The sequence below is a fragment of the Cebus imitator genome, unplaced genomic scaffold, assembly GCF_001604975.1.
Source record: "Cebus imitator isolate Cc_AM_T3 unplaced genomic scaffold, Cebus_imitator-1.0 Scaffold8, whole genome shotgun sequence".
NCBI classification, from domain to species: Eukaryota; Metazoa; Chordata; class Mammalia; order Primates; family Cebidae; genus Cebus; species Cebus imitator.
The window spans coordinates 7,867,102-7,885,167 of NW_016107323.1; the positions used below are offsets into that span (position 1 = coordinate 7,867,102).

The window sequence follows — 18,066 nt, forward strand, 5'->3', positions numbered from 1 at the left end:
GGGCATTGGCCGAGGGAGGGCTGAGACTGATTGACTCAAGAAGTCACTCAGCGTCACGAGGGTCCGGCTAGCCTGGTAAGGGGTCGCTGGAGAGTGTGTCGCTCCTCTCCCCCAACCAAAAGCCTCCCTCCAACCAGCTGCTCTTGTCCTCTCCTCCCGAGGGCCTTGTGCCCTCCCAGGGACTTGCAGGGGAGAACGTCCAAGTCTGTGCGGGTCACAAAGGCGCCCGTTCCAGGGGTCCCAGAACTCCCGGGAGTGGGGCTGGGGGGGTGGCGCAGCGAGGCCGCGCGGCAAGCAGCCCTCCCGGCGGTGTCGCACGCGCAGCTGCACAGCTGCAGCAGCAGTCGGACTAGTGGCCCGAGCCGCCAGGGGCACAGGACGGGCCCCGCCCCTGGTAAGTTTCGTCGCCTGCCCAGCCGCTCCTGCTGCGCCATAGCTCCCCCTGCGGGGAAAAGCAAAGAGCGGTCGCAGTCCCCAGCCCATTCAGTCCTCGGTGCCCTGAGCCCGGAAAATATCAGGGTCTCCAGCAATCAAGCATAAATAAATTGTAGCGTGTAAAAGAACTCCAGGGCCGCGCGAGATGTCCCATGCCTGTAATCCTAGTACCTTGGGAGGCTGAGGCAAGAGGATCGCTTGAGTCCAGGAGTTTCAAACCAGCCTGGGCAACTTCCTCTCTACAAAATATTTAAAAACTTAGCCGGGCGTGGTGGCCCCACCTGTAGTCCCCGCTACTTGGGAGGCTGAGTGGGGAGGATCACTTGAGCCTGGGAGGTTGAGGCTGCAGTGGGCCGAGATTGCACCACTGCAAGCTAGCCTGGGTGACAGAGAGAAACCCTGTCTCAAGGAAAAAAAAAAAATCACTTATTCCCATATCTTCTCTTCTTTTGGCCTTGCTACACTGTTCTATTTGAGAGTAATAAAAAAAAAAAAAAAAAAAAAAAAAAAAAAAAAANAAAAAAAAAAAAAAAAAAAAAAAAAAAAATTCAACAAATTTTTATTTTCCTCCAATGATAATCCTTTAAACAGAAAAACAAAAACCCAAAAACCACCGCAACCGCATGTGTGTTTCTGGGCTCCTGTTTGGCTAGTGCCCTAAGCACATGTTTAATTCCATCAGCAGGTTGTACAGCCCTGACTCAATATGATCCACATGGCTGCCTGTCCCAAGGTCCTTAGAGAATCCTTCATAAGGCAGGCTTGTCTTTTAAAGGCAGATTGCTAAAATTCAGAAGCAGAGGAGCTGCAGGCCTAATTCGATATTAGACAAATAAAGATGATCTCTGCCTGGAGGGAACTTCATTCATTCAAACTTTGCCAAGAGCTTCTCATGTGCCCAGGACTATGGATGCTGTGGTGAATAGACTGAGGCCCAAGAATTGGGAGGCCCTGGCCTGATGGCCTCTGACCTGGGCTGCTGGACTTCTCTGCACTTTCCTTGCACACGCTGCTCCCCAGAAGTGAGCAGGTTTTAGATTCCTACCAGGAACTGCAAATTCAAATTCCTGCTGGCTCTAGGCAGTTACAGAAAATGTGAGAATTGGGGGGAGGGGAGCTTAGCCAAGAGGGAGGAGTTTGGCCTGTGGCCAGGAGAGTGAGTGCATGACCCACAGTTATATTTTGAAACACTGTGGAACAGAATCGGAGGCAGGTTGAATTGGCCCCATGGGCTGGGAGTTTGAGACCCCTGGATGAGAGGGTGGTAAGCCAGGGGTCAGGACATCCAGGAGATGCTCTGCAGGCCAAGCTATGAAGACAGGAGTGGGAGGGGATGGATCTGTTCCGCAGGGAACAGAGGAACCCATCCCAGAGGTCACTGACCAAAAGAGAAAGACCTGGGTTAGCATCTGGAACCTGAAGAGAAGCCAGCGCCCTAGGGAGAGTGACTGTATGCGTGTATGGATCAGCAAAAAGGCAGAAGGTGATGGAGCCTTTGGCTCCTGGAGAATGGTGCATAAAACAGCCAATGATCTCATGGGCCAGACAGACTGGTACTTGGAAATCCTAATTCACAAACAAGCTACGTTCACCCAGTGTCTGTCATGAGCTAGGCACTATGCTAACCACTTTATGGGCATTATTTCACACTAAGATATGGGTGTGGGTATCTCCATTCTACAAATGAGGAAACTGAGGCTCAGAGAGGTCAAATTACACTGTCAGTGAAGGTCAGGTATACTCAATTCATGCTTTTAAGATGGTGCCTTACAAATCCACTTAGGACCCAAAGGGCCCTGGAACACAGAGCAGCTTCTGGACAATATGAAGTTGGAGCTGCCCGGAATTCCAGGGTTGAAAGAGGTCCCAGAGAGAGCATCCTTTGTCCAAACCTTGTAGGTAAATCCTCTTCTGCCTCCACCTGGAAGACCCTTCCAGAAATGATCAAGATACAGAACCATTGTCTTATACCACTTTCCTGCCTATGGGAATTTCCCAACATTAGACAATTCAGTTGGCCCTCAAACCCTCAAAAACATCAGGGAAAATCCAGAGGTTCCTATGTTGCCAGCCACTATTGTCCTATCACCCGTTAACCTGAGAATCATTTTCAAGGTACGGATCATGTGAGTTAGGAATGCTGTAGGCTGCAATGAACAAAATACTTGGTGACTGCCTTAAACAACAGTGACTCTTGTTATTTCACGTAACACGATGTCTGGAAGTAGGAAGTTCCAGGGATGGGGCAGTAGCCAACAGTGTCAATTAGGACCTAATTTTTTCCCCATCTTTCCTTTTTACTGTCTTTAGTGTGACAGTGATATTTCTCCTCATAGTCACGGAATGGTTGTCACTGCACCAACTATCATTCATGCTTTCACAATAATTCCTAGAAGCAGAGGTGAGAGGAACACGTACAAGCTCTCACTTTTTATTTTATTTTTAAAAATTTTTTGAGATGGAGTCTCACTCTGTCACCCAGGCTGGAGTGCAGTGGCTCCATCTTGGCTCACTGCAACCTCCATCTCTTGAGCTCAAGCAATTCTCCTGCCTCAACCTCTTGAGTAGCTGGGATTACAGGCACCTGCCACCAGGCCTGGCTAAGTTTTGTATTTTTAGTAGATCAGGGGTTTCACCATGTTGGCCAGGCTGGTCTTGAACTCCTGACCTCAAGTAATCTGCCTGCCTGGGCCTTCCAAAGTGCTGGGATTACAGGCTTGAGTCATCGTGCCAGGCCCAAGTTCTCACTTTTTGTCACAAAGGAATGGAATTGACTTCTCCTTATGTCTCATTGGCCACATCTGGGTTACATGTCCGCCCTCAGACCAATCATTGGCAAAGGAACTGGGGTTACCATGATTAGCAGGAACCAGTCATGAGTCATCCTCTGGGACTGGGCACACTGAGTGGGGACAAAATCAGATTTGTGTTAGGAAGAAAGAAGTTAGGGTCTTCTCAGGCATGCTAGCTGCTGTAACAAATACATCCCCACATTTCATTCACTTAACACAACAGGAGTTAATTTCACATTTGTGTAACAATCCGGTGAGGATGTTCATGGTCGGCAGGTGACTTCTACAAGTTGATCTGGGGACCTGACTTGTGGCTCTGTCTCCCATAAATGTCAGATGGGGCCAGAAAGGTTGGAAAAGTCACATCTACTTCTTAAAAGTCATGGTCTGGAAGTGACAGACTTCCCCTCTGCTCACATCCTATTGGTGAGAATTCATCATATAGCCCTGCCTGGATCAGAGAGGAGCAGGGTAACTCAAGCACCAATGCCGCACAAAGGGAAGTGACTGTTGGGGAGGCAATGAACTGATTTCTTCCAGGCTGATCTTATCTCATCCTTGCTTTGAAAAAGCATCCAGGCCAGGTGTGGTGGCTGACACCTGTAATCCCAGCACTTTGGGAGGCCGAGGTAGGTGGATCACCTGAGGTCAGGAATTCGAGACCAGCCTAATCAACATGGTGAAACCCCATCTCTACTGAAAATACAAAATTAGCTGGGCATGATGGCGCATGCCTGTAATCCCAGCTACTTGGGAGACTGAGGCAGGAGAATCGCTTGAACCCAGGAGGCAGAGGTTTCAGTGAGCTGAGATCACGCCATTGCACTCCAGCCTGGGCAACAAGAACAAATTTCCGTCTCAAAAAAAAAAAGAAAAGAAAAGAAAAGAAAAAAAAAAGGCAGCATCCGGTCTCTTTGCTAGCCACTTTCCACTAGACGCGGCCACCTTTCCTTGCCCACACACCATTCCCTGAACATTCCCTTCATCCACTTCCTTCTCACCCTTTGCCCAGGCAGTTCTCTCTGCCCATAACTCTCCTCACCAACTTTTCTTCTCTGCCTGGTGAACTCCTATTCATTTTTCAAAACCCAAGTAAAAAGCCATCTTTGTGGAGCCTTTTTCACTATTTTGTCCTAGGCAGGATTTATGGGACTTTGCAGGTTGACTTACCACTGAATTCCACACCCTGTGTAGCACACAGTAGAGGCTGTTTATGTGCTAAATAGAGGTAAGTACTTCAGGTATGAGAACTCATTTGGTTGCAAGCAACAGAAAATGCATCTCAGGTTGCTGTAATGGAATATATTGATTTCTGTAATTGGACATTACCCGGAGGTATGTTCAGATTTGGCTAAATGCTGGTGATTGGATAATGTCCTGTCTTCAAGGTTGCCTGTCTTCATTTCGTCTTCTTGCCTCCGTTTTAACTTGGTTCTCAGCCTCTTGCAGACGCAAGATGGCTGTCAGCCTCTCCTGACCTTATCCACTGAGGTTCAAGCGCAGCAGGAAACAAAGTCTCTCTCTCCTTGAGTGTTCCAGCTTAAATTCCACCATTCACTCTGGTTTGACTAGCTAGCTTCATGTGCCCATCCGCCACCCACCCCAAGAAATCCCAGGCTAGAATGCTGAGGTCATGCAAATTGGCCAGGGGTCTTGCACTCTGATTGGCTCATCCAGAGTCAGATGCCCCAATCCTGAAGGTGGAGGGGTATGGTCCGCCCCCAGGAGTTCGGAAACTTGTGGCTTCCCATGGGAACTTCAGGGTATTGTTACCAGGAGATAGAGGAACACCCCTCTCACCCTCATCAACATTTACCATCCTGGACCTTCTGAAACCATCCATATCCTGCCATATCATCCCAGCCACTGTGCACTGAGCACTTACTACATGCCAGGCACAGTGCTGAGTGTCTTACACACTCAATGACATGGCTTCTAGAATTTCTCCCATTTTCCAGACGGGGAAACTGAGGTCTAGAGAACTGAAGTGACTTGCCCAAGCTCTATAAGTGGCTTTGGAGAAATTTGAAATGACATCCAACGATGACCACAACCAATGCTTTACACCACTGCATTGCAGGACCCTCAGTGGTGGCAAAGCTGGAATTTCTGCATTTGGAACCCAGCCCCTGCAGTCTGGAATTGGCTGTGCAGTGGGTCTCACAACCTCAGAGGATGTGTGGGATTAATGCTGTTCCTTGCTCTGAATAACTGTGGGCCAGATGAAGTTCAAGTGGTGACATGATAGGAATACTGACACCTGCTCTGAGATGAGAAGGTGGGGGTTCCCCGACAGCTGCAGCTGAAATTGGCCACATTTCTGTTTAACCCCATCAGGGGACACACTGCCCCAGTGCATTTTTTTTTTCCGAGATGGAGTCTCGCTCTGTCACCCAGGCTGGAGTGCAGTGGTGCGATCTTGGCTTACTGCAATCTCTGCCTCCAGGGTTCAAGTGATTCTCCTGCCTCAGCCTCCTGAGTAGCTGGGATTACAGGTGTGTGCCACCACGCCCAGATAATTTTTGTATTTTTAGTAGAGACGGGGTTTCACCATGTTGGCCACGCTGGTGTTGAACTCCTGACCTCAAGTGATCCACCCACCACGGCCTCCCAAAGTGCTGGGTTACAGGCATGGGCCACCGTGCCCGGCCCTCTGATGCCATTTTGCCCCCTCTTTGGGAACACAGGGAGCAGGAGGGTAACTGACACATCAGAACCATCTGCCCAGCTCCTAATAATAAATGGTGAGAGAAACAGGTTCGGGGCAAACAATGATTTGAAAAAAATAAGTGCCTTTTGTCACACTCGGGTAGCCATCTGCGTATCCGCCTCATGTGCCAAGCTGTGGGTGAAGGAAGGAGTGGCAGGGGGAGGGAGGAGGCGCCGTTCTGACCTGACCTGCACCCCCAGCAGGGGTGGCTCACAAGTTCTCTTCCTTTTGCCACAGTGGACAGGACATTGCAGAGAGAGAGAGGCAGGCTCGCTGGCTTTGAGCTCCCTGGGTACGGCGTCTGAACAGAGGTCAAGCGCGATTCCAAGATGCCCGGGGTAGGTGATGCCAGCTCCCGGCCATAGAGCGCCTACTATGGGCTCAGGCACTGTGCTGTCCACTTCACACATGTTAGCTCGTCTCATCCTGATGACAGATCTGTGCTCCCCCATTTCATAGGCGGGAGGCTGGAGGCTCAGAGACACCTAGTGACTCTCCCAAGCTTCCACTAGATGGCACAGCCAGAGCTTGAACCCAGAACTCCAACTAACACCCACCCGCCATCATAGTATGCAATTACAAGTCAGTCATCTCTCCACCCGAGCAAGCCAGCGTGGGTTTTCCATGTAATAGACAAGCATCTGACATCACCCAAAGGAAGGTCTACCTCTAGCCCTGGCCCAGCCAGCCCCACTGCCCTTCACCCTTAAGCCAAACTGTGGGCCTCTCTAGCCACCTGACCCACTATGACCTCCCCGTCCCCTCCATCTCCCCCAGTTGAAGAAGTACAGGAGGAAAGACTCCGACGCTCCTGAGGAACTTTCGGAGAAGGCCAAAGAGCAGCAGGCGGAAGCAGAGCTCCGAAAGCTAAGGCAGCAGTTCAGGAAGATGGTGGAAAGCCGGAAGTCTTTTAACTTCCGAAACCAGCAGAAGATCGAGAGTCAGTAGTAAGTGATGGGTGGCACTTCTCACGGAGTGGCCTTGGAGGCAAGGTGGGGTTGGGTTTCATGGTGCTTGTCTTCTGTCCTGTGACCTCTGGGGCAGGGAGCCACCTCTGAGCCCCGCTGGAGGACTCATGGTCTTTTATCTGCAGACTAGTTTTAAGAGAAACCCACCTGAGATGGCTTCAGTGGAGAGGGCGAATTTATTGTCAGAATGCAGGGTGTTTCGGGGACCCCGGGGGGGCAGGGCACCCAGATCTCAGGGAAGGACCTAACTGAGGAAAGAGTTCTGGTTTTTGCTTTTCTCCACACATGACTTTTCTTCTTCTGTCTCTGAATTTCAGCCCCAGCTGGTGGGAAGTGGCTGCTCTATCTCTTAAGTTTACCAGCTGCACAGAGAGAGGGTCGTGCGTGAATCAATTCCAACCCCACATTCCAGGGAGTGGGAGAATCTGATAGGCTCAGCTTGGGTCAGGGGTCTCCTCCTGGTCCAATCAGTTGTGGCTTGAGGGTGCATGGGACACAGAAATGTCCGGGGCTGTCACTCCCTTTGTCCTACTAGGGAAGTAGAGGAGTTCCCAGAGAAGGCGGAAACTCCAAGGATGTTTCCTAATTGTGAGAACTGCAAGATTGAATATTTAAAATTGGGTTGTACCAGAAATTAGAGTGTATTGTTTCTTTTCTTTTCTTTTTTTTTTTTTTGAGACAGAATTTTGCTCTTATCACCCAGGCTGGAGTGCAACGGTGTGATCTCGGCTCACTGCAATCTCCGCCTTCCAGGTTCAAGCAATTCTCTGCTTCAGCCTCTCGAGTAGCTGCAATGACAGGTGCCCGCCACCACACCCAGCTAGTTTTTGTATTTTTAGTAGAGGCGAGATTTCACCATGTTGGCCAGGCTGGTCTCGAACTCCTGACCTCAGGTGATCTGCCTGCTTTGGCCTCCCAAAGTTCTGGGAATACAGGCATGAGCCTCCATGCCCGGCCTGAAAGGGATTCTTTAGATTTTCCATGGATTCAACTTACTCAGGGCCCGGTGTAGCCCATAAGAAGCCTCCATGTGAATTTTTTAAAAGGCACACTTTCTCAAGACACTTTACTGCCATCTACTGGAAAAATTGTCATTATACAGAGATTTTGTTAGAATAAAAAAGTGTCTCCCACAAAAGTGTAATAAATCTACAAAACAGTGATGTGTTTTCAAGCTGGTGGTGCTTCCTAGGGCTGTGCAGTCGACAACCTGCACATCTGTTCCTTGCTGGCCTGATTCTCAAGCCTACCTCTGGTGGGCATCAGAAAATGCCTCCTTTGTGATGTATCTCTGACAGTTTTTCTTGAATTTAACCTTTCTCTACCCCAACCCTGCCCCACACACAGGGTTCTGGCTCTAAGTCAATTCATTTGATCTGGTTTTACTTTGATGGAACAGAAGGGGAGGAGGGTGGAAGAGTGGAGAGTTTAGGTTCTTATTATTTTACTTATTTATTTTTTGAGACGGAGTTTCGCTCTTGTTGCCCAGGCTGGAGTGCAGTGGCGCGATCTCGGCTCACCGCAGCCTCCGCCTCTGGGTTCAAGCAATTCTCCTGCCTCAGCCTCCTGAGTAGCTGGGACTACACGCGTACCAACACGCCTGGCTAATTTTGTATTTTTAGTAGAGATGGGGTTTCACCATGTTGGCCAGGGTGGTCTTGAAAGCCTGACCTTCTGATCTGCCTGCCTCGGCCTCCCAAAGTGCTGCAATTATAGGCATGAGCCACCGCCCCTGGCCCAAGTTTAGGCTCCTTAGAGTAAAACACCTATACAGTATTTAAGGAGGCACTTTCCTCCAGCACTGACCCTGGCTTACAATAGCCAGGGAGTAACTGAAGGTTTTGGGAGACCTTACTCCCTTTACACCAGACCCAGCCCTGCGTCAGGACAGACAAACCTTCCTTTCGTTTTTACCAACCCCCTCTGAAAACCTCTTTTTTTTGAGATGGAGTCTTGCTCTGTCGCTCAGGCTGGAGTGCAGTGGTGTGATCTGGGCTCACTGCAAACTCTGCCTTCCAGGTTCAAGCTATTTTCCTACCTCAGCCCCCTGAGTAGCTGGGACTATAGGCACCCGCCACCACACCAGGCTAATTTTTGTATTTTTAGTAGAGAAAGGGTTTCAACATGTTGGCTGGGCTAGTCTCGAACTCCTGACCTCGGGTGATCTGCCTCTCAAAGTGCTGGGATGACAGGCGTGAGCCACAGCGCCAGTAAACCTAACTCTTGTAGTGTTACACTCTCTTTTCTCTCCACCTTAACAAAGACACCCCTCTGCCCACCTTCCAGGAGGGGCTTAAGCAGGGAAGAGAAGTCCCCAGGCCGGTTGAGAAGATAGCTGGTCACCGGCCCAATGTCACTATTTGCATTTTTAATTAATTAACATAAATAAAAATAAAATAAAATTTAGTTCTGCTGCAAACGCGCAGCTCCAGTATTTCCAGTGTTCGGTAATCACTTGTGCCTCAGTGGATACTATGGGCCCTGCAGATAGAGAGCATTTCATCACTGCAGAACGTCCTGTTACAACGGGGTCTGCAAACTTTGGCCAAATCTGGCTGGCTGCTGGTTTGTGTAAATAAAGTTCTACTGGCGCACAGCCACGCATATTGGTTTACTTTTTGGCCCTTTGTAGAAAAAGATTTGCCAACTCCTGTCCTAGGACTTTTTTTTTTTTTAATTTGAGACAGGGTCTCACTCCGTCTCCCAGGCTGGAGTGCAGTGGCACGATCTCAGCTGCAACCTTGTCTCCTGGGCTCAAGTGATCCTCCCACCTCAGCTACCCTTTCTACTTTTTGTAGAGACAGGGCCTCGCTATGTTGCCTAGGCTGGTTGTGAACTCCTGAGTCAAGCAATCCTCCCGTCTCGGCCTCCCAAAGTGCTGACATTACAGGGGTGAGCCACTGCGCCGGGCCTGTAGAACATTCTTTACTGTTCTATAACAGTGTGTCCAAAACTTTTGAAGTATCTGGACACTTGATCTTGTAATGAAGCAGATTCTGATCCAATTAGTGATCCTGATCCCAGGATGGGCACCTGAGATTCTGTATTTCTCCAAGCTGCCAAAGGACATTCATGCTACTGATCCGCAAACCACATTGAGCAAGGGTGTCAGTCTCCAGACTGCCAGAAACTCAGCCTCCATGCCATGCCCCCTTGTTCCGTTGTGCAGTCTTTCAAGCCCTCTTTGCTCTTTTCCAAATCCACCTGTTTACCCACATCCCAGTAAACAGGAGGCTCGGATCGGCCCATTTCATCATTAGCACTCCAAGGAGAGAAACGGGCGCAGCTTAGAGGCTGTTGTGCATCCTGTGTGGATGCAAACTTGAAAAACCCTGCTGGCCAGGCGTGGTGGCTCGTGCCCGTGATCTCAACACTTTGGGAGACTGAGGCAGGTGGATCACATGAGGCCAGGAGTTCGAGACTGGCCTGGCCAATATGGTGAAACCCATGTCTACTAAAAATACAAAAATTAGCTGGGCATGGTGGTGCATAGTCCCAGCTACTCTGGAGGCTGAAGCAGGAGAATCGCTTGAACCCAGGAGACGGAGGGTGTAGTGAGCTGAGATCCCACCCCTGCACTCCAGCCTGGGTAACAGAGCGAGGCTCTGCTTAAAAAAATAAAAAATCCTGCCTGATGGTTTACTCCTCATTACTGGAGCTAATTGGTGGTGAAGTCTGGAAAGATGGTCTGCAGAATCAGACAGGTGCCAGGGAGCTGCTGGTGACAGAGAACTTACCTCCATGTCTGGGTAATGGGTTTCGACAGGCACAGCTGCAAATTGTTCCCTAGGAAAATACCTACCTCAGAGAAGGCAGGGCAGCGGGAAATCATGGTGAACCGGGGACCTTGGACAAGTCTCTTTTGCCTTGTTGCTCATGTGGAAAGTTCCTCTCTCCACGTCTCCTTGTAGGGCTGATGTGCCTGGAGTGCTCTGTCAAGGTAAACTCAGGGGTAAAGTCAGGAGTTTGGGGTTAATCGTGGGCTGCTTTTCCAACAGCAAGGAGATCAAGACCCTGAAGGCAGAGCAGGATGAGCTCACCCTACTGCTGAGCCTCATGAAATCCTCGAGGAACGTGAATCAGAGTGAGAAGGACTACACGGAGCTGTGTTTCCTGCTGCAAGCCAAGGAGGACTACGAGGCCCTGATCAAATCCATGAAAGTGCAGCTGGCTGACCTGGATGAGAAGGTGTGGTCTTTCTCTTAAAGAGTTAACCAGAACACAGAGCAAAGGGGAGCAGGTGGGGTGCATATTCATGATGCCTTAGGCCAGACCTGACACCCAGACTCCCGGTATCTCCTCTGAACAGCCTGCTAAATGTGACTGCTGCTACTGTCTCTGCCACCCTTGAGACCTCTGGGCTCCAGTATCCAGGCTCAGCCTCACCAATCCATCCCTCCGCCCTGCTCCCCAGCGCCGCCCGCTTCACATAGAATAAACCGCCACAGCCGCACCGTATTCTTTAGGAGACTTTTTTTTTTTTAATTGCATTTTAGGTTTTGGGGTACATGTGAAGAACATGCAAGATTGTGCATAGATACACACATGGCAGTGTGATTTGCTGCCTTCCTCCCCTTCACCTATATCTGGCATTTCTCCCCATGCTCTCTCTCCCCAACTCCACCCCCCGCTGCTGTCCCTCCCCTATTTCCCCCCGAGGTTTGATTAACACGAATGCAGCCCCCTCCCGCATTCTCAGTGGTTTAAAACAGAAAGTTTAAGATTTTTTCCTTGTGGATGCTTTGTAACTGTTGTGGGTTGGCTAAGAGCCCTTGTATCTTGTCACATTGAGACTGGGCTGAAGGAGTTGCCACCATCTTGAACATTGCCAGGTGTTACAGGAAGGAGAGAGTTCTAGAGGGTTTCATGTCAGCAATTGCATGTTCCAGCCTGGAAGTGAAACATGTCACTTTTTTTTTTTTTTGAAACAGAGTCTTACTGTGTTGCCCAGGCTGGAGTGCAATGACGCAATCTCGGCTCACCGCAACCTCTGCTTCTCCAGTTCAAGTGATTCTCATGCCTCAGCCCCCTGAGTAGCTGGGATTACAGGCGTGCACCACCATGCTGGCTAATTTTTGTATTTTTAGTAAAGATGGAGTTTCACCATGTCGGCCAGGCTGGTCTTGAACTCCTGACCTCAAGTAATCTGCCTGCCTTGGCTTCCCAAAGTGCTGGGATTACAGGCGTGAGCCACTGCAGCTGGCTGAAACATGTCACTTCTGCTCATGACCCAGGGGCTCAAAATAGTCTTGTTTTCTAATTATGGTAACAACAATAACAACCAAAAAAAAAAAGAAAAAACCAAAACAAAGAGAGAGAAAAGAAAAAGCAAGAGAAAAGAGTCAACCCTACCCATCCACAAAGGGGTCTGGGAAGTGCCACCCTCTCATCATCTAGAAGGCAAAGAGCTGAAGGTATTTGCAGGACAGCACTAATGGTCACGCGCCTTACCATGGCTTGAAAGGCCCTGCGTGATCCAGCCTCTGCCTCCCCCTTGGCCCCGCTCAGGACCTTTGCCTGAGCGTCCCCATTCCTACCCCTCCCCCACTCCCAGCCGTCCTGCAGGTCTCAGCTTAAATGTGCTTTCTCAGGGAGGCCTTTTCTGTGCCCTTTCTAGTTTATACCCCCCTGTGTCCGTCAGGTTCCTGGCTGGGAACACAGAGCACCCCCAGCAGGGTACTTTGAGAAGAGTTTAATGCAGGGCCCGTTTGCAAGGGTGTAGGCAGGGGCAGGGATGTTGAAACACGGGTTCGCAATGGTGGGCGAGGGGGCTGTCGTCTGGAACTTGGAGAGCCCGGAGCAAGCCAGCGGAAATGGCTTCTCTTTCTTCCAACCCTCTGATCCTCAGTGCAAGGGAGCCCCTTGGGGATGCAGCCGGGTCAGCCTGTTGGGGCGCAGAGCAGTCGGGACGAGCAGGGATGCCTTGGCTCCCCGCAGCAGCCTCTTCACAGCTCTTCTCACCGTTGTTGTTGTGCCTGAATCTGGTGGTGTTTATGGCTCCCTAAGCAGCCTCCCAGCTCCACAAGGGGGAGGACCATGTCTGCTTTGCTCCCCACGGTGCCACCCCTGCCCCCAACCCCATGCCTGTCCCAGTGTCCCGCACACAGTCGATCCTTGGGAAACATTTACTACTTCTATTATAGTATTTATTAATTGCTATGAAGAAATGGCTGAGACAGGTAATTTATCTAAATATTTATTTATTTATTTATTTAGAGACAGAGTTTCACTCTTGTTACCCAGGCTGGAGTGCAGTGGCGCAATCTTGGTTCACTGCAGCCTCCGCCTCCCGGTTCAAGCAATTCTCCTGCCTCAGCCCCCCAAGTAGCTGGGATTACAGGCATGTGCCACTATGCCCGGCTAATTTTTGTATTTTTAGTAGAGATGGGGTTTTGCCATGTTGGTCAGACTGGTCTTGAACTGCTGACCTCAGGTGATTCACTTGCCTCAACCTCCCAAAGTGCTGGGATTACAGGCATGAGCCGCTGTGCCCGGCCTCCAACACCCATTTCCTTTCCTTTCTTCCTCCCTTCCTTTCTCCTTCCACTGAGTTGCTAATTACACTAGGTGAGGTGCACACGTCTTAAGGATACAGCTCAATGAACTGATGCTTAGGTATACACTCATGTAATCATTACTAAGATCAAGAGGTATATTATTGCAGTGTCTAGAAGGCTTCTTTGGTTTCTTTTTTCACAAACCACCCCCAAGGGACCTCATCCTGATCTCCAGCATCATACCTTTGTTTTATCTGCATATAGGATTGCATCTAAATCACCTCTTCCAGGATATGCACTTTATATCTGGCTTTTTTCATTCAACATTATGTCTGCCAACACCCTTTTTCAACAGCAAATAATTATTCCTTTACAATCCTGAAATGCAATTCATAGAATCCTTTGCCTTTACTTATGCTTTACAATCAATATGGTGCCTTAATTATAATATAAAGAAGAAATAGGGAATTTATTTATACTAAAATGATATTTATTTTGATACATGAATGTCCTCATCTGACTTACCTAGAACAGGGCCAGCAAACTGTTTCTGCAGGGAACCAGAGAGTGAATATTTTGGCTTTGTGGGCCACGTGGTCTCTGTTGCAAGTCCTTAGCTCCGACTTTGTAGCTTGAGGGAAGCTATTGACAATACATAAATGAATGGGCATGGCTGGGTTTCAATAAAACTTTATTGACAAAAATAGGAAGCGTGCCAGATTTGGCCAAGGGGTAGAGTTTGCAGACCCCTGGCCTAAAAAATGCAGTCACAGGCCTGTTTTGATAAGCAGAATCGCCAAAGATTATACATACTGCAGACAGATGCAGCCTGGCTATATCCACAACTTGAATAACGTGATTCAGGCTGTGCTGGTGATGTGATTTTCAGAATGGTGACCAACTCTTAGTAAAGTTCCAAACAAATCAAAGAACAATCTTCTCTTGATTGATATAGTGACTACAGTCCTGGATAATTCAGTATCTATTAGAACTGAATGGAAAATTCTGTGTGTGTACATAGAAAAGATAGTTGTGTTTTTGTTTTAAGACAGGGTCTTGCTCTGTTCAGGCTGGAGTGCAGTGGCACAATCATGGCTCACTGCAGCCTCGACTTCTCAGATTCCAGTGATCCTCCTGCTTCAGCCTCTCAAATAGCTGAGACTATAGGTGCATGCCACCATGCTTGACTATTTTTAGATTTTTTCATAGAGATGGGGGGTCTCACTTTGTCATCCAGGCTGGTCTCAAATTCCTGGGCTCAAGTAATACTTCCACCTTGACTTCCCAGAGTGCTGGCCAAATTTTCTGTGCCTAGAATCAAACTATCTTTTTTGGCCAGGCGTGGAAACAGCCAGGCACGATGGCTTACACCTATTATCCCAGCACTTTGGGAGGCCAAGGCGGGCGGATTGCCTGAGGTTGGGAGTTCAAGACCAGCCTGACCAACATGGAGAAACCCTGTCTCTACTAAAAACACAAAATTAGCTGGGTGTAGTTGCACATGCCTATGATTCCAGCTACTCAGGAGGCTGAGGCAGGAGAACTGCTTGAACCCTGGAAGAGTAGGTTGTGATGAGCCGAGATTGTGCCACTTCCAGCCGAGATTCCAGCCTGGGCAACAAAACCCTGTCTCAAAAAAATAATAATAATAATTAGCCAGGCATGGTGGTGCATGCCTTTAGTCCCAGTTACTTGGGAGGCTGAGGTAGGAGAATCGCTTGCACCTGGAAGGTGGGGGTTACAGTGAGCTAACATGGCACCACTGCACTCTAGCCTGGGCGACAGAGGGAGAGATCCTGTTTCAAAAAAAAAAAAAAAAAAAGAAAAGAAAGTTTCAAAGCAAAGCAGAGAAAAGTATAAAGAGGTCTCTCACCGACATAATGCCCAGAGGGGCACTGGGAAGTCACAAGGATAGACGATAAATCTTGGATTCCTGGTGCTGTCCCACATGTTGCAGGGTAGGTGACCCTCACGACCCACCATTAAATGCCACTAGTGCCTTCGTCATTGCAAGAGCCAAAAAAACACCTCTCCAAGCTTAAAGAAGGCCCCTCAGAGGATGTCATTTCTGCTGAAAACCATGACTTTGGGTAGGCAGAATGTATGTCAATGTGTGTAAATGTCACAGGTGAGTGACATTTACATGCACAGGTGAGAGCAAAAACTCCATATTGTTTCATTGTACCCCAAACTGGCTAAGACTGAGTCTAATTGAGCAGGCATCCAAGAGACAAGTTAAAATGCCATTTATAGGAAAAGGAAGAACATTGCAGTTTTTCTGAGCATTCTTCAGTCAGTGAACTGTAGAACTGGTACCCAGAGAGATGCTAACACAGCTGGAATTTCTCTCTCTCTCTCTCTCTCTTTTTTTTTTTCAGATTGTTCAGATGGAAAAAAAAATTGCAAACCAAAAACAGATTTTCGCAAAAATGAAGGAGGCCAATAACCCCCGCAAACTGCAGAAACAGATCCATATTTTGGAAACCCGTTTGAATCTCGTATGTAATGTCTTCTCTGCAGCTCTGCAAACAGCTCTGCCCACCTGTGCTCAGAGCAAAGAATGATGTCTGCCCAGCCATTAGCAGAGCATACCCATTTCCCTGGTTAACTGAGGAGCAGGTGAACTAATGGACACACAGACCAGGAAGCCTTTAGGATTTACCATCCACCTTAGCAAATGTGGTTATCCCCTCAGACCCTTACCCGAATCCCCCAACCTACCTGGGATGCCCACTTTTAGTTCCCTGCCTCCAAACTTCCTGTTTGTTTTCAAGAAGCAGCTCAAATATTACCCATTACCGAAGCAACATTAGTTAGACCTTCCTTCTTGTGACAAGCCGTTCATGCCTCTGTCACGCCAGTGCCTTTCTGTTGGTGGTGGTGTTGTCTCCAAGAATGAGTAGGCATAGATATGCATAACCTGATAATGGGAAAGCTGGCAGCAATCACCCTTAATCTTCAGTGACTTCTGTGGTAAGCAGGATTCCCTAAATTGCAATCTGGCTTAAGCAAATATAGAGAATGTGTTTGTCATAGAATTGAAAGATTCAGAGGAAGAAGTGGGGCCTTCAGGCATAGCTGGGTTCAGGTGCTCCATACTTGTCTTAAGGACACATTCTCTGTCCATCTCTCCTCTGAGTGGACTTCATTTTTAGGTAGGCTCCAATATGAACAAATGTCAGCAGAAATGAAACATCTTTCTCCTAAGAATTTAACCACATGTTCTGGGGAGAGGTCCCACTGGGCCAGCTTGGGTCATGTGCCCATCCCTGAACCAATCATGGTGATCAGAAGAATGAAATACATGGGCCTGAGTCACATGACTACCCTGGGACCCCTCTCCCCACAACCCGCCCACTGCCACCCCAAGTCAGGGAAGGGCAGCCCTATCCAAAATATGTGGATTGGAGGAGAGGGGGTTCCCCTGGAAAAGCAAAAAGAGGAGGAGAAGAATGATAGACAGGTACAAACCACACATTCCAGTCTGGTTTGTGAAACTGTAGCTCCCACGTGAGCTACTGGAGAAAGTGAATGGATTTGGAAGAAAGCCCGTCATTGCCTCACTAAACAAAGTTCTTAGCTTTCTCCAGACTTTGACCACCAGGCTTTGACCAGGCATGATGGGAGCTAATTGGATCTGATCCCTGTTTGCCTCCCCAAGTTGCTGCCGGAGGACAGGGCGGTGTCTTTTTAATGTCCATGCCCAGCGATTTGCAGCTATGCCTCAGAATTCCCAAGATATGTGTTAAAAATACAGACTCCTGGATGCCCTCCGGGTTCACCAGATCAGAATCGCTAGGGCTTACGTTCAGACATCTGAATCATTATTAGCAAATCCAGAGAGACCGAAGGTCCCATTGGTTAAGAATCACATTTAATGCCTTGCATGGTGTTTAAGGCCTCAGCAAGTATCTGTCAATTGAATGAATTACTAAATGCATGCATGATGTAATGATGACTTGTCTATAGGTCCAGTTTTTTTTTTTTTTTTCTCTTCGAGATGAAGTCTCACTCTGTCACCCAGGCTGGAGTGCAGTGGCATGATATGGCTCACTGCAGCCTCAGAGGTCTGCTTTTTTCTTGTAAGTCTATTCAGATGTTCTGTCCTTCTCAAGTCAATTTCAGTAATGTGTGTCTTTCTAGGAATTTGTCTATTTCATCTAAATTATCCTAATCTCTTGGTATACAGTTATTCCTTATGCTTTTTCCATAAGATCTGTAGTAATGCTCCTTCTTACATTCATGAGAGGTCTGTTTTTTTATATCTCAAACTGGTCCCCTTCGTCCCTAACCAGATGTGATTGTACCTTTTAGTAGGTTAGGCAGCTGGCTGGGCACGGTGGCTCACGCCTGTAATCCCAGCACTTTGGGAGGCCGAGGCAGGTGGATCACGAGATCAGGAGATTTGAGAGCAGTCTGGCCAACATAGTGAAACCCCATCTCTACTAAAAAGACAAAAATTGGTGTGGTGGTGTGCTCCTGTAATCCCAGCTACACAGGAGGCTGAGACAGGAGAATCGCCTGAACCCGGGAGGTGGAGGTTGCAATGAGTCTAGATTGCACCATTACACTCTCGCCCAATCAACAGTGTGAGACTCCGTCTCAAAAAAAAAAAAAAATTTGCCAGGCATGGTGACACACACCTGTGATCCCAGCTACTTGGG

General features: G+C 48.6%; 1 protein-coding gene across 2 annotated transcripts in view; it reads left to right on the forward strand.

The window, feature by feature from the left end:
• The first annotated feature begins 248 nt into the window (after positions 1–248).
• The window catches only part of CCDC63 (coiled-coil domain containing 63), a 50,385-nt gene continuing 32,567 nt past the window's right edge, over positions 249–18,066 (forward strand). The window contains exons 1-4 of one of the 2 annotated variants that reach the window (XM_037743432.1): positions 249–394; positions 6,715–6,884; positions 10,904–11,093; positions 15,781–15,900. In XM_037743432.1, coding sequence (XP_037599360.1) covers positions 6,826–6,884; positions 10,904–11,093; positions 15,781–15,900 — 369 coding nt within the window. In that variant the 5' untranslated portion in view covers positions 249–394; positions 6,715–6,825. The remainder of the gene's footprint in view (positions 395–6,714; positions 6,885–10,903; positions 11,094–15,780; positions 15,901–18,066) is intronic. The other variant, XM_037743435.1, reaches the window with a different exon arrangement.